The sequence below is a fragment of the Amblyomma americanum genome, chromosome 6 (genome assembly GCF_052857255.1).
Source record: "Amblyomma americanum isolate KBUSLIRL-KWMA chromosome 6, ASM5285725v1, whole genome shotgun sequence".
In the NCBI taxonomy this organism is placed as follows: Eukaryota; Metazoa; Arthropoda; class Arachnida; order Ixodida; family Ixodidae; genus Amblyomma; species Amblyomma americanum.
The window spans coordinates 9034652-9056834 of NC_135502.1; the positions used below are offsets into that span (position 1 = coordinate 9034652).

General features: G+C 47.4%; 2 protein-coding genes across 4 annotated transcripts in view; one reads left to right on the forward strand and one right to left on the reverse strand.

Moving 5' to 3' along the window:
* The window catches only part of LOC144136264 (cytochrome P450 3A11-like), a 22148-nt gene extending 15609 nt beyond the window's left edge, over window positions 1-6539 (reverse strand). The window contains exon 1 of the mRNA XM_077668470.1: window positions 6269-6539. Within this exon, the coding sequence (XP_077524596.1) occupies window positions 6269-6336 (68 nt within the window). The 5' untranslated portion in view covers window positions 6337-6539. The remainder of the gene's footprint in view (window positions 1-6268) is intronic.
* The window catches only part of LOC144136261 (acetylcholinesterase-like), a 196481-nt gene that overhangs the window by 66001 nt on the left and 108297 nt on the right, over window positions 1-22183 (forward strand). The gene's annotated exons all lie outside the window — the stretch shown is intronic.

Below are 22183 nucleotides of genomic sequence, written 5' to 3' on the forward strand. Positions count from 1 at the left end.
GGCGCTGGTTCATTTGTAGGGCGCCGCATTTCGAAAAGAGGCTGCGTTGCGCTGTGGTCGCCCTCCCGGCTTTGTTCAAAGGCGCCAGCATCAATCTCACGCTTTTCTTTGGCTGCCTTTGACTGATCAGGTGCGTATGCACACGCACGGAACAGGCGCGCCTTCATGGTTTCCTCCATGCTTCGCGCGCGTCAAAGCTGGACGTTGCTTGTGTGTGAGCCACAAGCCATGTCCAGCTTTTCGAGCTCCTGATTTATTCCCTTCGGAAAAAAAAGTAATTTCCAGTAGCACATGTCCTGACGACGTTTAACTTTTGCAGCAGTGCACGAGACCTATACGTTGTGAATGAAAGGTTCGCACCAGCACCGGTTTCCCTGAGGGCAGTCGGCCTCCCTAACAATGATTCCTAGGTGGACACAAAGCAGTAGCTATCACTGTTTGTGAGGCTATCCTATTGATGCAACGGTATCCGCTCGGAATTAGTTCTCCCTCGTCGGCACCATACAGCGTTGCTGCACATGGCTCGCTTCAGTTCAAAAGGGATGCCTTCCTATTGAGGGCAGTCAGGTCGACATCCACCATGAAAAGTGCTCGGAGATGTGACCTTGAGGCGGCGCCGCACGCCAGTAAGGCCGCAGCATGTCATTATTACTGGGCAATAAACAGGCGAAAGCGGAAATCGCACCAGAGCAAATGGGGGCCCCTTATTACTGGGCTGGCATCTGGGCTTCAGGAAAGGATAGCGTTTTTTTTTTTCCTTTGTCGGATGCATGGAGAGCCTAGCTTTACTTTGATGGCATTTTCAGGATGAAAACAAACACGTTTGAAGTGGCACAAATATCGGAAGGATTATCCAAGGTGAATGAGGAAAAAGCGTGGTGAAGGGAAAAAGATGTTTGCTTGGTCAACTGCGGACGTTTGCCCCAGCCGCAAGTAGAGCTTCGTTTTTCTAAGCTGTGAGGCCTGGCTGCTTTTCTTTTTTTCTCTCTTTCTTCGCATGTCTATCAACGCTGTTGCGGAAAAAAAAAGTATATTAGCGAGGGCGAGGAAGGACGTTCCCAACGAGGACGTGCATGCCAATCTTCGTCTATTCCGCGTCCCTCGCGCGAGCTTTGAAAATTCTGTTCGCGGTTTATATTCCCCGACCTGAAATGGCGCGAAGATACCTCACAGTCTTTTAAACATGACTCGTTTCCTTTATTGAGCGCAGATAACAGCAATCTTTTCTAGATAACATCCTTTGTGAGTACAGGAATCAAGCTGGCGAAAATCGCCCTTTTCTCCTCGTGTTATTATTACTTTATTAGAAACAAAGTTAAAAAATCTCCAAAACCTGACATCATAGAACGCGCTAAAAATTTTATGAATGGAAAGAAAATTGCGCAATTCAGGAAGGGCGCGCTTGTCACGATAATATTCATCTGACAAGTATTCGCAAGCTGTAATATTCCCAAGTTACTTTGCCTAGTTTTACGCCCAATAAATCTTAAACTTTTTGTACCTGTTCTTGCAGTCCCCCCAAAAAAAGCTGATCGATAAATGTAAAGCAAAGCCTTAATTTCCCGACAACTAACCACTGCTTATCAATTTGTAATACACCATAGCGCTATTTCTCTTAACCCATTAGCAGGTGTGCATCATATTGATCTTCCAGAAATACACCATAGCGCTATTTCTCTTAACCCATTAGCAGGTGTGCATCATATTGATCTTCCAGAAAAAAACGAAGAGTGATTACTTCGATATTGTGTCGTTATGTTGTAATTTTTCTATTCAACCACAGTCGAAAATAAAACACTCACCAGGGAATGATAGCATCCCTTACATGCTTCTTCATTATCATGCTGAAATACTAAGGAACGACGGAAGGAAGGACGGGACGGGGGCTTGTGCTTTCCCTTCCCCAGTTTCTTGCCTAGCTTTCTGCGTCATTATAGTTGGAGCATTAATGTTTTCATCTAACGTGATGATAATGCGATGAAATCTTATGCCGAAAGGGAATATCTGGCTAAAGAGCACCGTGGCACGATTTTTTTTTTTTTGTCATGTAGTCAGGAGGGTCAAAGGCCCATTTCTCCAGCATTTCACCTCAAGTAAGCACTTGGCCATCAGAAAGCTTATCCCCGGTGGGCACTGGGTGGCACTATGAATCGAACCGCGCACCTCCCGCATGCGAGGCGAATGCTCAAACCACTAGGCCACCGCTGCGGTCCTTCAGCTAACGTCATCTCTCACTTGCGTGCGGAACATATGCTGCCGCAGCTTTAGGAATGCGACGCTGTGCTCCTGGCATTGCCTTGTTATAAAATTTCAAGAATTATCATAGCCAGTTGCATAACCGAATTTTAAAATCCCAAAACTTTTGCAATTTATTTCCAGTCTACTACAACAGTATTAACATCACTTTTTTCATGCGGTGTTTACTGCCTCACAAGATAAAGAATAAATCGCTATACGAATAAAAAAAAAGCGGGATGCTTTACAAATGAAGACTGGCAGAGCTAACGAAGCCTAGAGGAGAGACCGATGATGCGCTCCCTCGTCCAAGCATCGTAGCAGAAGATATATCCGGAGGAGGACTCTGTGTTTCCGGGTGCCGGAGTTTTGTGGGTTTAAAATCTGGGCAGACCCACAACAGGCGTGGCATGTCGCCTGCTACTGCCCGCAAGAGGCATACCGTACACCCGGAACTGGGCGTCATTACTCGGTAGCGACGATAGTTGGGAGTGGTTTAGGGCAACCCCGCCCCGAATGCTCCGAAGTGCAGTCTCCTGTGCTTCGAGTAAGACATTCGGTTAGGGCTGCCGCACGCAGGAACTACTCCTTCGGTGTCAAAGGGGTGACTTCATCAGCGCTGACCACTTGAAGCGGTGACTAGCGGGGGGGGGGGGGGGGGGGGGGGGGGGCAGATCACTAGGCAAGTCACCGACCGAATACGCATGGATGGCTTTGCGAACTCAGAAGGACACCTGGGACCCATCCAATTCCTGTCAGCTAGGGGATGTGAGCAGCCGAATGATAAATGTTTTGACGAACTACTGGGCTCCGGCTGCCGCGTCGTAGTAGGTGTAGAGCTCGGTCGCTGGCTGGTGGTTGTCTGCCTGCTAGAAGTTATGATCAACGAAAGGACGACATTGAAAAGTAAGTGCTTTCACATTCCCCAAAACACGATTTCAAGCACTATATTGTTCTACGGCAGCTTGAAGTGTGCTGAAAATGTGCTTTCGGGGATTGCCCATTTGTTAAAACTGAAGGTTACTTTGGAGGAATTCGTTTTGTATTTTCGAAAGCGCATTATTAATTCATTGCCAACATGCTAAAACCTCATGTATATTTTATCACGTTTTCGAAACTTTCTCGAAGCACGTCTTCAAGGCGACAGTTCGACTAATTTTAAGGATATATATATATATCAAATACCGAGCAAGAAATCTGACCGCCTTATTTCGTACACATTTTTAGCGCCTCCATTAATACTGAAAATTTTGAAATACAACATAAATATTCCGCCGTACACTCCAAATTTATTAATTTTCGTTAAGGGTAAAGAAAGCGTTTAATGCGATGCACTTTTATCAAGGGCGGGCTGGCAGGGGCATTGACTTGCTTTTACTTAGTGGCCCAGGATGCAGACGTCCACACAGATATAATAGAGAGATTAGTTAGGTGGGCAACTTGTTCAATAAAGCAGTCCAGAAAATGCAACGTTGTATGATTTGATGTTGGGAGACGGATATCGTTTGGCTTGTTGTCGCTTCAGTAAAACGGCGAATTGAGCGAGTTGGTACAAACGTGAATAAAAACAACGCAGGAACAGGGTCAAGAAATAAGACGGGACGGTAATTCTATGCAGTAAGATAATCAAAAAGATCAAATCATCTGGTAGGCACGAGCCGCCAGAACCTTCAGAGGAAAAAGAAATTTGCTATCATGCCCTACGTTCACCAGTTGTCCCACCGTTTAAAGCAAGTAGGATGCAGTTATGGGGTTGATGTAATTTTCTCTGCACATAACAAAGCTGGGCAAAGTTTGCGCCATGTGTATAGGAAAATCAGAGAAGAAAAACAAAAGAGACAAAAAAGAGGGAAACAAAAAGCGTGCCGAGTAAAACATGACTTGAAGTTTGTCCCTTGTGCCAAAGGTGGGGTGTATAGTGTTCCCTTCGCGTGCGGCAAGAGCTATATAGGCCAGACGGGAAGGTGCCTGAATGCCCGTCTACGTGAGCACAACACTTCTTTGGAAGCGGCCCCTTCCTCAGACCTAGCCCTGGACTACAAAGAATGTCGGCGTAACACCTTAAGGCCTGCTGAAGAACCGTGTGCTCCACTTTTTAACGAAACGAAGATCTTGTACAATCACAAAGATAAACTAACTAGAGAAATCAGCGAAGCATTTCATATTCACAAAAACCGCGACGCATGCGTAAGCACCCCATCCGTCCTAGTTCATGACTATTCTATCTCGATCACCATGACTGAAGTTGTCAGCTTATCAGTGTTGTTGGAGCAGCTCATGCGCGCTCTTGGTTTCAAAGTGCATATTTTATGTGTGACTTTTCAATAAACCTTCAGTTGCTAGTGAGTGCCTGTCCCGTTGAACGGTACGACGAAACAGCGCGGGCGGGCGGAACGGAAGAAGAGACAGACTCATGCGCCTGTCTCTTCTCCCGTTCCCTCCGTGAGCGCTGTTTCGTCGTACCGTTCAATGTCATACAACATGCATGAGACGCCGCTAAGCCTTTTGCCCAGGTCAGCCATGTGTGTATTCCAGGATAAATCTCTGTCTAGGTAACACCAAGATATTTTACAACCGGAGCGCAGGTAATGTGGTAGCAGGAACACGAGGTGCATCTGGAACTGTGCAAAAAAATAGACCCACTTTTGGCACTAGTTTGTGCTAGTTCCTAAAGCAGACAAGCTGAGTTTTCTGAGGGTTCATCTCAATTAGGTTGCATTGGAATCAATCATACAGCTTAGTAGCATCCTGATGAAGTTCCTGAAGTGCGCACGAAAGTCGATATTAGTTAAAATGAGTAGGGTGTCGTCAGCGTATTGTTAATTTTTTGAAAAACGTTATAACACTGGGCAGGTCATTAACACAGAGATTAACTAGGGTAGGTGACAAGATGGAACCCTGAGGAACACAGATATGCAAGTTAATAATTCTGCTTTGCACAGGTCCAAATGCCACCGTCTCAGATCGTTCGGATAGATCGTTTAGCAACGTCAAAAACGGACCACGAAACACGTACCTAGACAGTCTTTTTTTTTACAAAGAATATCATGACGTGCCGCATTAAACGCCTTTCTAACGTCCAGAAAAAGAGCAAATGACACTTCATGTTTATCAAAACTGGAATGGAGGCAATCAGATAGCGTTTTTAGTAATGTGCAGGTACCAGAACCGGTAACGAAACCATATTGATGCTGGAAGAACAGATTGTGCTTCAGCAGAAAAGGTGACATTACTGATATGTTTTTCTAATATTTGTGAAATTATTTTTGAAATATTTGTGAATGTTTTCAATTATCAAAGTGAGTATTTAGCGGTCTATTACTTCTCGCGTACGTAACTATCAACGCAAACGAAGCGACATCAATTTACGGCTTAAAACGTTTTTTTTTTATTCGCAAAAATTAATCCTGCAGACGACCAATTTCTGCTCATCTGTGACCTTCACAACTTTCATAATTTGCATACCAGGCGGATCATGAGACTGACTGAACGAATTTTTTGGAACTAATAAAATATGGAGCTCTTACAATCACTGCAATCAATATCACAGCCCTTGACAGAAGTTACTCAGTACTATATGCTTGGTGTCGAATAAGAAAAAATTAGGTTACAATGCTCACATCTGTTTTGTATGTTCATAGCCCTAAAGCACTACCCCCTCCCTATAGCGAGAAATAGTTCAGAAAACAATATCCGCCCACATTTTCCCCCGATTATAGTCTAAACAATTTCCTGTAGGAAAGAGCGGAATCCTCCACTGGGTACCTCCTTCACGCTTTCCATCTTTTACTCCCTCCGTAGTTACCTCCCTCAAGACACTTGTTTAGTGCCTGCTTACAGAACAAAACTAAATGCGCCGTTTCACTGCTGTCCCCATCAAATATTCGCGTTTCCATTTCGCGTTTGCTTTAGTATGCATGTAGTATGCATTCATTGCACAAACCGAGAACATCTTTCTTTTCAAGCTTTGTGCGCCCTGCTTGACACTTAACACTCAATATTCTTTTCACTCAATAACAGTAATGGTACTTACAGGTAGAGAAGACCCAAGACCGTCAGCGCGAGGATAATCCATTCGGCCCATCCCAAAACGAACACCATATTCAATGCGCTTATCCTGAAGCCACAACGAGCACTGCCAATTTTCGTTTCAAGAGCTATTGTGTCGCGTTGAACTTTGTGCGCGCCGAACAAAAGTAGTTCTTCACGTGCGCAGGCGTGGTATCTCCTTTGAGCTCAAAGATACGTTGTCGCGGTTTATCGACGACCACTCGGACCCCGGCGCCGCCGCGCTTCTGCAGCGCGCGCTTATTTCTTGCTGCAGGCGGCGTCAACGCCAACCGAAGGGTGCACGTGACCTGGCGTGTGCACGAGGCATAGCGTCATTGTGCGGAGAGAGAGAAGGCGGTAGAGAGGGTAACGCTAATGAAAGAAGGGAGGAGAAAAGAAACCGACAGAGAGCAACCAAGGTCGCCTCCGGCCTACACAGCACGTGAGAGATAATTCCGTGCGACTGGGCAGGATGTGCGCCGTAAATCACATCTCGAAACGCCGACAAATGGTCCGGGCCTCGATGCCTGGTCGACCGCGATTGTGCCACGGTTGCGTTAAGGAGGCACTTTTCATGAAATGTGCAGTTAGTGGACAGATGCATCCATGAAACACTCCGGACACTGGGACACTCCGCAGAGGAGTTCTCTGGATTATGGTATAGTATGCTGGGTTGGTCGTCTCGAAGCAGCACGTAGGCTACGGAGACGCCGTAGGACATGCTCCGGATTAATTTCGATCACTGGGGGTTGCTTAATCCACACTGTAATTGCACAGAACCCGGGCTTGGCTTTTAAATCGTATTGGAAAAGTCCTTTCGATATTTCCTTATGCACTGGACTAACTTGAAGCCCCCTTATGGAAGGACAACTGTCCATTGCTTCTTACAGAGCGCAATGGCTTCCACACGCGTTGTGTGCTGTTCTTCAACAACTGAGCTTTATACGACCACAGTTTTTTTTTTTTTTTTGATATGTTCTACCGCACAAGTTCGTCTTAAGAGTGTTTAACAGATCCACTTCCGAAAATAGCTTGAACTTGGCATGCCGTGCACGTCAACCTGACTGTTGGAGATAGCATTATCAGAATCTCTGGGTGTGGAAACGCACAAATGCTCTTACACTTATTGCACGCCCAGGTAGCGTTCTCGAACCCTTATCAGCTTCGCCTTGTGAGGTGTTATCGTGGGTGTTTTGTTTTCTGCTCCTGCTTTAGTGAGCACAAGGCACGAAATTGCGGTTTTTTACAATTTATGAAGTTTGGATTTGTCAAGAAGGCTTTAGACCTTTTTCATTGATCACAGCTTGATTTAGCGCGCGCGCGTGTTCGACTGTGCTGCGCATGCGCTGTGGATATCTTCATGAAATCCACCAATCAGAACGCTGCTGCCACATTCCAGTGGTAATATGGCGGCGCTCTAAAAGGCAGATGTGACGAGATGTATGCACAGGGTACACAGCGCAGCCAGGGACAGAAAGGAAATAAATCATGCGGAGGCACGGTTACAGGGAACCACACTAAATATTTTACTCGCCAAATATTATTGTTCACTCTTTGCGTGCGTTCTTTATATGCACCTTACGACGAATCTAGTTTCCTAATCAAACGGTCGCTTCTCTTACCACGCCGCCGTCTAGCAACATATTAAATACACGAGTGATTGCTGGAATTTATACACTGTGTGTGTTTTTTTTTCAATTTCGCCATCTTACCTACTGTAATAAGCCAATATTTAATTGTAGCGACATTCATTTATGGCCCTGTTCAGACTGTTCAGTTCGGAGGCTGTCAGTCATACTAAACACGCGTGACACTCTTCTGCTAGGGTTCAGCAACAGAACAGCAGGAAACTGCTTCAGGTTTGCCTACGTTGCCATATTCTCGCTTCGACTGCCAAATCATAATCGCCATGGCCATCAGGCCAGTTAAGTGGGTTCGCTGCGCAGGCACGGTATCCATATTCGTTCGAGAGTAGGAAACCTGCGCGGCGGCTCACTGCATCAATCCCCGCTCACTCAGCATAACGCGATAGCTCCGCCACTTCCTTATTTTTCACGTAGGAGCAGCTGCGTTACCGGCTAAAAACAATGAAATGAACGCCCTTGGACGTCACGTGGTCGAGGTATGGCCTGTGAAGCATCGCTTTATACCGTCTCGACACGCCAGCGATAAAACGAGAAAGGGCGAGCGGACCCTGGATGTCACTAAGTGCCAAATGTAGGAGGTAAGAACACGGACCCTCCAGCAGAGGGCCTAAAAACGCGAGCAGAAGAGCCACTAGGCATTGCGAGACGGAGTTCACGCCAGCAGTCCGGGTTGACAGAGTTCCGGCAGTGAATTCATACAGCGAGTTCACGCAGGGAGCTCCCGCAATGAGACGCCGGCCAAGAGGCCGCGAAGCGTCGACGAGACCATGGGGTAGCCTGCTGTAAAGGCCAGATACTCAACACCTCACAGAACGACCGGCCATCCGGCGGGCCACGATCTTTGTCCGGCAACGAACTGTTCCTGCTGAAGAGCAAGCCACGACTGACGCTCTGCAGGTCCGAACAGAACTCAAGCAGGCTTCAGTGAACGAGGCCTCTGTCCTGATTTTGGAACCTTGCTGTCACGTGTTCTGCCAGACAAAAGCCTCTCCCAGTGACGTCCATTTAATCCAGTCCTGAGTTATGTTGCAATCCTCTTTGTCCCCCTAAGGAGCATCGTTTATCGGCACTTCGCCAATATCGCCAACCAGAGAGTGAAATAATGGAAGGCACACTCCCTGAGCATGTCAATTGACTCTTATAACAAAATTCCGCCTTCCATGTTCTCCAAAAGGACATCTCTCAACGGCTGAGCCCCCAGCACGTGCTCGTCACGCTGCAGCGTCGAGTTTTTTAATCGCATTCGTCGGAGTAGCCGAGAATGGCGATAACTGTAGACGATCCCTAGGGCCTTCTACATCGTTTAGTTTGAAAACCGAAAGTTCGCACAGCCTGACCGCCTACACTTGGCTTTGTTCATGGGACCGTTTGAGCGACCAGCACAGCACATATTGAAAAGCTTCGCTGAGGCATCGGTTAAGAACTACCGACTACATATATTAGGCAGCACCTCTAGCTTTAAGCCTGTTTAAAAGCTTGACATTTTTATAAAGCAACTGCAAATAAAGCTAAATTCTCCTGCTAAGCGCCAATATTCTGTGAATCCTAAAATTGACAACAAGTCTATAGATTGTTTATCCCGAGTAAGAGCTTCGGCATATATGGTTTGTTATAGCCAGCGTCATTATTCAGTGTGTAACATTCGACGAGCTACTTTTGAAAGGGTTGCTTTGCCTTCAATGCTTTTGAAAGCACGTATATTTTTGGCACTCAGTAAGCAAAACTTGTTCAGGCACAGCTCCAAGGTTAATTGCGTTTTTGAAATTTGAAGAACTGATATGAATGTTACTTACTATGGGCTGCATGCCTTTCAGTAAATAGGGACACAACAGTAACAGCTAACAGTTACCCAGCTTGTTATTTAACACGATTTGACTGTATCCTGACGCCTTAGACCGCTTACAGTCTTGTGAAGTCGAGTCTGACGGAAACCCGTCTGATCGGGATGGTACATGACGAAAGTAGAAGGCGCCGACCAAAAGAAAGGAAGGGGTGACGTTTCGGCTCCCCCACGGGAGCCTTGTTCACAATAAGGCATAACGTAACTTCGTCGTTTATTTATACAAGGCGCATGAGCGAACCCAGACACCTGGAGTAGATTAGGGGCAAGTTTTCGTCATTTCGGTTAAGCGTGTGCGCTGCCGCCTGAATAATCAGCGATTCCAGATAGAGCCGTGACTTCCTGCCCCTTCCTTTTGCGACAACACGTGCCTCTGCCCAGTTTATGTTGTGTGCTGCGGACACCGAGTGCTCGGCAAGCGCATTTTGACCTGCGCGCCGGTTTCTGACGTCGCTCTGGTGATCACGTATTATTCGCTCAAAGTCACCCGACTCGCCGATCTATACAGACGGGCAGTCCGCACATGGGATCGAATACACGACACCTGGGAACTTTTCCTTCCTCAGCTTGTCTTTGACGTGCACAACCTGACTCCTCAGTTTCCGAGCTGGCACATGCGCGGTCTTAACTTCGTAGGACCGTAATATGAGCGCGAAAGGTTCGTTGATGCCAGCAACATAGGGAATCACGGCTCGTTTTTGGGTAGCGGGTGGTGAGCGTCCTTTCCAAGCTACATTTGCATTCTTCGGTCTCTGCCCTTACGCGCCAAGAAAAAGAAGCTATTACAAGCCTCCGTACCAATCCAGACATTGCGATACTTCCGGCCGACAAGGGGAATGCCACTGTACTTTTAGATAAGTGCGATTACAAAAAGAAAATTCGCGTCTCTCATAGCCTGAGTCGCTTTGGGACGTTAAACCCCCATAAACCAAAAAGAAAATGCGGTAACACTTACGCTCGTCTCGCTCGTGATCCGACGGCCAAGATGCAGAGAGAACTACAGAAATTGCTGGCCGGCGTCTTTCGAGTAGTGCCCCCGCAGCACAGGTCGCTGTATTTCTACCTGTTATGCCACAATGGTTCAGCCCCGGCGATCTACGGCCTACCAAAGATTCACAAGCCGGACGTCTCTCTGCGCCCTGTAGTGGATTTTATGCGTTCGCCGCTTCAGAATCTGTCCATGTTTCTGCACAGAGTTATCTCTCCTCTTGTCGGCAGGAACCCTACGCACTTACGCAACACCCAGCACTTCATCGAAAAGGTTCAAGACCCTAAAATCAACGCCGGAGAAATCATGGTTTCATTCGGCGTAAAGTCACTCTTCACAAGTGTGCCGATTGACCTTGCCGTGGAAGTATGCACCGCCGCCCTTGAATCAGACCCATCACTGCCAACTCCGATAGATGTGCATGACCTGACCCGCCTTCTCAGATTCTGCCTGTCAAACACGTACTTCACTTTTGAGGATGTCCCGTTCAGGCAGATTCACGGAGCCGCCATGGGTGCATCGATTTCCGTGACAGTCGCTAACTTGGCCATTGAGAAAATCGAAGGCCATGCTCTTGCGTCCTTCACGCCTGCCCCAAAAGTGTTCTTGAGGTACGTGGACGACTGCTTTTGCATCCTGAAGAAAGAATCATATTACCTGACTTTACTATTCACTTCAACAGTTTGGAGCCTAGCATACAGTTCACCGTTGAAGACGAAATCGACGGCCGCCTCCCGTTTTTAAATATACTCCTTTCCAGACAGCACTCACGTCTGAATTTCACCGTTTACCGAAAACCCACGCACACCGGCCGGTACCTCCATTTTAAGTCCGTTCACCCTGATTGCCAGAAACGTTCTGGGGTGTCATCGCTCTTGCGACGAAAATAAATCTGTTCCAGAGGAGAAGACCGGATTGCTGAAGATGTGCGCGTACGGCGTGACTTGTTCACCTGTGGCTATCCTGTACAACGTCATGGACTCTGTAGAGCGCCAAATGGAACGTCCCAGGCTAGGCTGCAAGCTAATCCCGCTACCCAGAAACTAGCCGCGATTCCCCATGTTCCTGGCAGCAGCGAAACTTTGGCGCGCATATTACGGTCCTACGAAGTTAAGACCGCGCATGTGCCAGCTCGGAAACTGGGGAGTCAGCTTGTGCACGTCAAAGACAAGCTGAAGAAGGAAAAGTTCCTAGGTGTCGTGTATTCGATCCCATGTGCGGACTGCCCGTCTGTATAGATCGGCGAGTCGGGTGACTTTGAGCGAATAATACGTGATCACCAGAGCGACGTCAGAAACCGGCGCGCAGGTCAAAATGCGCTTGCCGAGCACTCGGTGTCCGCAGCACACAACATAAACTGGGCAGAGGCACGTGTTGTCGCAAAAGGAAGGGGCAGGAAGTCACGGCTCTATCTGGAATCGCTGATTATTCAGGCGGCAGCGCACACGCTTAACCGAAATGACGAAAACTTGCCCCTAATCTACTCCAGGTGTCTGGGTTCGCTCATGCGCCTTGTATAAATAAACGACGAAGTTACGTTATGCCTTATTGTGAACAAGGCTCCCGTGGGGGAGCCGAAACGTCATCCCATCCTTTTTTTTTTTTGGTCGGCGCCTTCTACTTCCCTCACTTAGTCTTATGGCGAAAAAGCGCTCTTCTAAGTCAAAAAGTCTTTCTTTTTAATTGCAGAACAGCTTAGGATAGATAGCCCCCGGCATACGCCCCAGCTACCTTTGGCAGGGCGCGCTCCCAGCGCTTTGTGCACTGTGGAGTTTGTTTTCGTGCCGACACAAACGCACTTTTCCGGTGATCAGGCATTTTCGACGCCCGCTTTGGACACAATGGGGTGCCGGCGTAGTTTATGGACGAATTCTCCGAATCCGGTTCCGCATTGATGCTGCAGCGAAACCCGCTGGCGACGGTAGCAACGAAGGTCAAATGATGCACATCTACTGCGTGCTCTATAAGCGCTTTTTCAGAAAAGATGGAGAGAGGTGGGATGGAAGAGGGCGTATGTACAGCTGTGTGGCGAATGAAAGATGGTAGGAGAAAATAAAGCAAACGGAGAGCTGCGAAGGCCGCCTGAAAGGACCTGTGGCACATGTGCGATAATAACGCGTGCTACTGGAGGGGCCGTACGCGGCCCGCCTCACTTTGAAGAGCGGGTAGGAATTATATGATGCGCCGCATACATTGATATGCGCGGCGCATCATATCATTCTTGCCCGCTCTTTTTACTTCTTACACACTTCTTAGCACTTCTTACATCAAGTTTTAGCGTTCCGGACCTGGACGTGAACTTGAGAGACGCCGTAGGCCAGGCTGGGGAATAATTTCAGCTACAAATACCTGGGTTTTCTACGCGCGCTAACAGCTCACACAGCAAACAGTACAGGCGTATACTTGCATCCTCCTGCACCTAAATGTAGCCGCCGCGGCTGGGATTTCATCCGGCGAATCGGGGCCCGGCAGCCGAACGCCATATCCACTGAGTCACCCGAGACTGATATATAAAAAAAAAAACATTCCTCTGCCGAATAATTTCCAGTTCATGTGACAAATAAAGGACTTGTGGACGTTGTGATGTGCTTGTCATGATTGTCACGGTAAATACTTACCAGAACTGGTAACTGCTCAAGTGTGTACGCATGCGTTCCTCTTTTTCAGCAGAGCTCAAGAATACGACGGATACACGCATAAGCCTCGAAGCAAAAACATGACACAGTTTCGCTACATAGCAGACTTCGTATAGTGCAAGGGCTGGCTGCAGGACTCGTTCTTATTCCATAAAACCGGCTCATGTGCAAACACATCCGACGCCACGCCGAGTATACTCTTCACCACTTCCTACTGCCAGAGCCGCTGCTGTGGTTCGGTGGTTATGGCGCTCGGCTGCTGACTTGGAGGATCCGGGTTAAATCCCTGCCGCGGAGGCCGCATTTTGATGGAGACGAAAATCAAAAGGCGTCCATGCGTTGCGTGATGTAAGCGCGCGTCAAAGAACCCCAGGTGCTATAAAATAATCTGGAGGCCTCCACTACAGCGTCCCTCATATCAAAAAATGTCGCTTGGGGAAGTGGAATCCCCAGTTCCCATTTCACTTCCTGTTGTGAGATAGAAAAAGCAGAAATGTCACAGGACCACGCGAAACGACCCTAATCTGCGAACGGGAGAGATAATCTTGCAAGCAGCTGCGACCCCCGAGGTAGGCATGCAATGTCATGAACGGGCTGGAGAGCAAAATGCAGAAAAAAAATGAGAGCTTTACGCTTTGTTTGCGCTAACCTGGACTAGACATTTGTATTAGAGCAAAAACTGCTGCCCCACCCCTCACTCCAAGGCAAACTAAAAGTGTTTTTCAACAGTTTCTCAGTTCAGTGATAAGTTGTGGTAAGAAATGTTTACGCGTTGCATGTTTGTACGTTTATGCTTCCTGCATCTACAGTAGAGAGAAGGCATCTTGGCAACGCAGAAGAAAATGAACAAGGGTCGAGGGGAGGGGTAAGTCCGCTAGCCTCCGTGCGCAATCCAGTTTCCTTACATATGCTATTTCAGCGTTATCAAATACCGAACGAGTGTGCCACAGCAGCGCAGCGTTTTGTGAGTTTAGCGCGGTATACCTTTACATTCATCTCGAGAGCGCATTGAGTGCTCAGCTAACTTAAAGACCAAAATTAGCAGAGGCTACACACACTGTAAGGCAGTAAAAGTTTATTTGATGCGGGCAAGGTCTGAAATTGCACCGGACTCTTTCGGGCAATATAAGACTCACGTCGTACTATACGTTGGTTTCGAAGCTGAAGGAAGCGAGGCCACGCATATCGCCGAATTTCTCAAGTATGACTAGTTCTTTTTTTTTTTTTGGCGACACTATGGCGTCTTTGGCCATATTCACATCATGGTTTCCATGTCAACGCTTTCAAGGCTGGTGAAGTGACGGATGCCACAACGTGTACAGGCGGCAATAAACCACGCCTGCCATTTCACTTTTCCGTTCAATACCCCTTCACTGCGAATTTCTAGCTAGTTTGTCGCTAGCCGTAGGCTACCCCAGGTCAAAGTGATGTCGTTGGCTATCGGTTATCAACGCTTGCTTTTGAAGTCTACGTTTACTTTTGTCGGAAAAAGATAATTTCTGTTACTTTAGAATTACTGTTGCCGAGCAAAGCTCACGATGCCTACAGCTTTTCGCCAGTAGGATGGACGACTGTAGCGTGAAGCAGCATTATTTGAGCTGTTGTCTTTTCCTTACGTACTTACAATTTATGCTTTTAGAGGGTACCTCACCTAGCATGGCACTGTCTGATATTTTGCCTGCTTTCTCTGAGCGAACAGGCGTAGACACGCTGCATGCCTGCTGCGTCATCGTACGCTATTACAACCCGCAGTCACTTGCAGGAGGGTGGCAATGTTAATGCAGCTTGGAAGGGTGAAAGAGGAGAGACATTGTCCACATTCGCGATGAGTAATTCCTGCGTCGTTAGCTCTGTGCGGGGGGAGGACAGCTGTCGGCGTAGTCCGTTGCAACTTCCTTTTTCGGTAAGGCAGCGACACCGCCCGGGCGAGTCAACACCGAATGCTCTCTCGCTCCTCCCCCTCCCGCATCAGAGTGACGAAAATGAGGGCATGCAGCGGGGGAAAAAAGAGAGGGGGAAAGTTTCAGTAGCGAACGAGGAAAACGCGGACCATAAACGGCGGGCGTCCCACACTGGCCTCGGCCTGCGTGGATCAGGCTCTGCTGCATGTTGCGCGAAGGGCGAGCAACAGCAGCCGCGCGGGCCGGCGTCTCTATTTAGCGTTTTGTTTTTGCTCCTAGCTACCGGATGAATCAGTTGCACCTGGTTGAGGAGTGTAGCTTTTGCTCGCGAAAGTCGCATTGTTCCTGGGATGTACATGTCGCAAATGCAGTCTACAAGCTGGTTGCTTCGATTTGAATCATGTTAAACAGCCAAACGGTGGTGGCGATCTTGAAATCTGGTTGAAGGATCTTGCTAAATGGGCAGACAAGATTGGCGGCCAAGGATGCTGAACTGGGCAAGTTGGGGAGGATGCATGTTTAGAAAACCTCGCTTCCGTGCCGTTCTTCTTTCGCGCTGTTTTCTAAACATTCCTTAGCAGCCACAGCTGGCGCAGCAGAAGCACACAGAGGCCAGTGGGTGCGGCGTTCGTCGTGCACTCGGCGTAGCTGAGATGATGTCGATCGTTACTCTTTACAGACTAAGAAATACAAGTCGAGGGATCTAGCGGTTCACCACTGTGCGCTTCTTATACGAAGAACCGAAGGCAGAGTGATGATGTGCCTATGGTTGTCCACACCGACGAGTTTCGTGGACTCCATCACTCTAGAAATGGAGACAGTGTACTGCATGCCTCAACGGCGGTGAGCGAAAACATACGGCTATTTCCGACGGCTCTGATGGAAATAGGTCAGAAAATTTGATGCGTAAAATATACCTACCTTCGTAAGACCTGGGAGGTTTGCAATTTCATTAAACGGAGTTGCGGGAACCGCTGTTCATACTAAACAATCTTTTTCAGCGGCAATCCCCCGCACAGCTTGAGCTACAGTGTCCATTGCCTCCGGTTGCAAGGCCGTTATGGAGGCACCGCACGCACGCGTACGCGTGCCATGAGTGAAACCGGCGCGGTCGTCCTTGACGAGCCAGCCAGCGGGACAGTGACACAAGAGAGCCGCTCCCGACCAAAGGCACCGGATGTCCTCGCGACGGCATTGCTCAAGCGAGCGCACCAAACGATGAGGGCACGTGCTATCTCACCACAAATACCTCAGCGACGGACAAGCACACGCGCGGCGGAGAATTGCGCAACGACAGCGCCGTGATTTTCGAGCGAACAATAAAGGAAACCGTCAATTGTTGGACCTAGGCACTCGTTGCAGCAAACAGACACGAAGGTCAAGCATGCAAAAAGCATTTCTGGGTGAGGAAACACGTGTGCATTCCCGACGAGATATCGTTCCTATCTGATAGCAATGTTTTTGCAACCGGTATCTACGCACAACCTTTGTCGCGTAAAATCTCGCATGAAAAGCTAGCACTTAATGGTTCTGTCTCACTGCCGTGGTGGTGAATTTTTTTTTTATCTAAACAGTTACGTCACCCCATAGTAGTATAGCATCATGAGCGAAGTGGTACTGTACTGCATAGTGCGGTATAGTGCGGTAACGCATGGTATTGCATGGTAATGTATGGTACGGCATGGCACGGCATTATACGGCGTGGTAACGATATGGCATGTATAGTATGCGGGATATAGCGCACCGAAGCTGCTGGCCTGCTCTGAGAGACGCCGTAGCGGTGGGCTATAGATTAATTTAGACTAAATGCGGTTTTTTTTAAGTGTACTGGCACTGGAAAATTTGAAAATCATTGTTTTATTGGTGGAAATATTTTTCTCAAAATAAGCCGTCCTACAATATACGATACTAGGAAAATTCGGTACCTGTTAGGTTTAGTAAAGCTTCAAACATTTGACATCGACTTTGAAATCATATTTCAGATCACTTGAGCTGGATTTTTTTATGATAATGCGTGAGAATTATTTATTTTTATCACAGAATTACAATGTAGTCAATAGGGCCGAATTTTAAAAGTGGCGTCCAGAGAACACTGGCCCATCTGTTTGAACGCACATAACGCACAAAACTGAACTCACACAACACTACCATTGCGCAGGAAAGGTTTAGACCGTCCTGAACCTACGCTGCGTGCGCAAGTTTTTACACAGTGACCTTTGAAAGTGACTGCGCAAGAAAGCGGTGTCCTGCATGTAGGACGGTAGGCATATATGGGTGAACTCGTTAATCCTCTGCGAGTACGATCAGGAGATTTCCAAGAGCCAGGAAAGCACGGGGAACTCCCTTTCTTTAAGGAACGTAGCAATTGCATTAAAGTGTACAGAAATCGACAGGAAGATAGGACTGCACGCTGTGTGGGATATCTTAACGATGGGTTGATTTGTAAACAACAATGAAGAGAGTCTTTTTAGGGGAAAACGAAAAAGGATTATATTACAGAACTGAATACATGAAAGGTCCTCAAAGGACGATCTACATTTCTCTTCTGCCTTGAGTCGATGCCTGTAAGTTGTCTTCCTCCTTTTCCTCTTGCCGTCGGCGCCAGCCTCTTTGCCCCAGTTCGTCTAGCGCCGGGGCCATCTCGAATTAACCGCGGACAAGCGACATGCCGCTGTGTGGAGTCGATGCGGAGTCGTGCTTTTCTTCCCTCCATACAAGGGGATACGCTTCTCCGTCTAAGAGGCCACCGCTGAATGGCGCCACGATTTCCTGCTAGGCTGCAATCCCGTGACGAGGGGGGAGGGGGGGGGGGGGAGAAGACAGCCGTGCGACGAGTTTATATCTGGCTTTTTCGAACTGTTCCTTTGCACGCTGTCGGTGACCACCGACCTCAAAAACACTGCATATTTAGATCAATACCCTGCCAACTGTCAGGCCCGCTGCAAAAACTACCGCTCATTTTCGATAATTTTTTGCATTGTCACTTCGGCACTGGAGTGATGTGCCTGTAGACGCCTCGCTTTATATCAACCCCATCAATTCTAAGAAAGCAATCGATACCATCGTTATATACCGATCCCTCATGTTATACTCCATATTAGGGGCCTTTGAGGTCCCGAATAAAAAAAAATGTATATTACCCCGGTCACCCTCGGCGTTCTGTTCGGTGTTCGGATGTATGTACTTATCCAGCCCGCTCTACCCCTACCATTTTTCTGCAGGTTCGACAGCTCATTGTTTATTCAATTGCGCTATAATTCAGAGTTCCACGAAAACCGCACTGTCGAGGGCAATTCATTCTTCAGGTGAAAAAACAATCACTCGCTGAGGCCTTTAATAAAAATAAGCTTAAAAATTTGTTTCAACCCCACTGCGGGTGCTTTGTTCACGAAAAGTATAAAGCTGCCAAAAATTTGCAAAAACTGTCAAAAAAACTTTTTAAAACACTTTTTTTCGTCTCATTGTGAGCAAGGAATTCGTAGAGGCACCGAAGCATCAATTTTTATTCTTTGTTCCTCTTAGCAAGTGCTGCTTTTTGCACATGAAGAATCAATTGCGCACTGCAGCTGTTAAAGGAGTATAGAGCCTGAATTTCGGGAACATGTTTTAACGCGAGAGCGTTAAACGTCCCGTTCAACGGAAAACCCGGCTTCGGCGTCGTAGTGACAAATAGGCAGACTGGAAGATGAGGCTTAAAGAGGAATAGGCCTCCACCCGCATCACTTCTATGAAATTCTAATCGGTCGAGAAGGTAGGGACATAGTGACATAGTTCCACAGAAAAAAAAAAAAGGGGGGGGGGGGGGGGGGGGTCAAGCGGAATCGAACCGCTGCCATTCGGGTCGGGAGGTGGGCAGCACGTCGCTGTCTGCAGAAAGGGTGCTCCATTAACATACCCCCCCCCCCCCCCCCCCAGCGACCGCAGGGAACCTTTAAAGTTATTGCGTTATGCATTTGTGGTGAAGTTAATGGCGGAAATTCTTCAAGTGCCGACCAATCGCTTAAAAAATGACGTTTCGGCCCCGGTCGGCGCCGAAGAATTTCCGCCATGAATATACCTGACCAGACGGGTTTCCGTCGAACCCTGGATTTCATGGTGAAGTTAAGTCTCCCGCAAGTTTTTCTTCTTTGTAACGATGCATAAGACATTGCTATGCATGGATCATTCACGTATTTTTTTGCTTACAACCGCTAAATAATGTATAATTGAAATTTTTCTCTTACCTATCTCTGTTTCAACGGCCAAGCGATGGCTATGGCGTAAAAGGTCAGTATAGGTCTCGTGAGGCATGAAGAAAACAGCGCTATAATTACTGCTTCTTTATTCTTGGCTATTGAGGCTTTTGAGGTAGGCTGGCTTTAGCGTTGTTGTGAATTTTAACTACAAATAGATTAATAGTTGTACATCACAGATTATTTTAAGCCTCATAACACCCCTAGTGAGCATCGTCGTCATAGCCATCGGTCGGCTGTCGAAGCCAAAACCAAAAAAACTGGAGAAAAATGGTGAACTGTCCTAGTCTGTATAGATCCAAATTGAAGGGAAACAAGCTCACATAGCGGGGCGAAGAAGCGACACACACAACGCTTATTTTTCGGCGCTGTGTGTGTCGCTTCTTCTTCGTCGTCCCGTTTTGTGTGCTCGTTCTCTTTTGACAGTGACAGAAGAAATTCGATTAGAAATTATTTAGCCGTCATAGGTGAATTCCACGGGGTAATACATGTGATGTTTTACGCATCGCTACAAAGAAGAAAACAAGGAACCAACAATTGGGTGCATATTACTTTAAGGTTTTTTTATCGCTTCCGTGACGTCGCGCCTTTAATATATACTTATTTATTCCAGCATCTTGATGTCGCCCTGATGGGCAGTAAGGAGGAGGGGGCAGGGGAATAAAACATACTGAATTGCACCAAAGTTGTAAATGAAATAAACACAGGAGCAAGAACAACATGAGAAAACAAGCAGAAACAAGCAAAAATGAACTTCTTACAATCTTCCAATTTTCAAAATTTTTGCCCGAAATTGTTGGACATGTAAGGGGAACCTGTGTTGGATGCGGATGCGGACATGTTCGAGAATAGGCCGGACATTGGTCCTATTTGGTGTACCCTTATCGTTTGATGCGCTTGTTTGAAACTTATTTTGATAAAGTTAGGAACGCGTCCTGCCTCCAGCGTTATACACTAGACGTGTATATTTCTGTATAATACGTCTGGAGACAAAGTGAATCCTAAGTATTTAGCTTCGTTAACTCGGGCGACGGGCTGACAGTTAACGTGATGTTATTGTACGGGGTTAGGCTTTCTGGTAAATCAGACTTAACAGCTCTTGGAATCGTTTAGAGTCGTAAGCTGACGCCAACAGGATATCCTACAAATATTTGTCTCTAAAAGTAATAATTCTGAATTATGTTCAATTTCCCAGCAGAAAGCACTGTCATCTGTGTACAGTCAACTTTTTGATGCTGTACCAAAGCCAACATCGTTATTATAAATTTAAAAAAAGAGGGCCTGAAATGGAGCCTAATGGTACTGTCCATGACACAGAGGCGGCGGATTCAATTCCATTTATGATCACTCTGTACGAGCTTTGCTGACCGTGAGCATTTCTTCTCGGGCGGTGTCATGCAAACCCTGTCCCGTGCTGTCAATGCGACAGCGGCATTTTGACTGAGACGAGGCCCTCCGCCCTAGCCGATGATCTCGGGACGCCCACCATGTTTCCATCTCGTTTCCTGCTGCTATTACTCACGGTGCGACTAAAGCGTCTTCACGCGCCTCCCATTGCCTCGTCCCATTCACTGTACGGCCTTCGAGCTTCATTAGGGTCACATGAACGACGAGCTTATGAGGCATCGCCACTAGGACAGGAGCATCGGCCTCCGCACCCGCGGCACACGCCTCGCTGTCCGCTGCTCGTTGCACGTTTCGCAGACGCCTCATGTTTCCTTCCTCAAGCGGTTTTTGGTCTTTTAAACCTGTTGCCGCAGACCTTCCATGCAATGCCTGGCCGTGGTAGAACTTTTTGGTGCGTTAGTTGAAAAATGCCTGGCGTACGGCACCGCTTGCGGTTTCTAGCGTGTTATACAGCAGTCGCGAAAAACACACCGCTACAACTCCGCGGCTCTTTCATTCTTTCGTCAGGTGCCTGGTAGCGGCGAAGAAATGAAACCATGCACCTGCGATAGCATTTAGAGTAGAGAGAATAATTAATAATAAAACATAATGAATGAAAGCGTTCGTGTACTGCGAATTCGGCGCATGTTAATAAATCGAAGCTGGTAGAAATCAGCTTCGCCGCTTCTCTCTCTTGTCGACCACGGCCCACAATTATTCATTTGTTTTCTTTTGTTTTGTGTGCACTAACTGCCAGATCAGCACTCCGAAAGGCTCTGCAAACACACCATACACTATAATACGACATTGGCGTCTGTGAATATGCATGAAGCTTCAGAAGCTTTTTTCCACCATTTACAGATGAAAAACCAGCTATACGGGAATTTCCAGGCACCGTTCACTAAACTAAGAGAGAACTGGCTTCTGTAAACGCCGAAACGAATTCTGCCAACCAGAAGGCATCGCTTGCGAACGCTTTTTACTCTTTTTTTACGAATAGGAGGCGTCATAAAGCCGTTTTGCGCACCAGGCAGTTCTACATTTACTTGTGCAGTTTTTGGGCGACGTCTGCCTTTTACAGTACCTCGTACGAAGAAATCCAGTAATCCAGAATTCTTAGAGTGGAGAGCGCAGGCTTTCTGTTTCATGGGCGCCATGAGCCCCCAGTTTCTTGTATTCAAACATGCCAGTTTAAAAATGCTGTACCATGTGCACAGCACATCTTGCGAACTTTGGCGTGATGATTTCGGTGCTTCTTTTCGCGTCTTT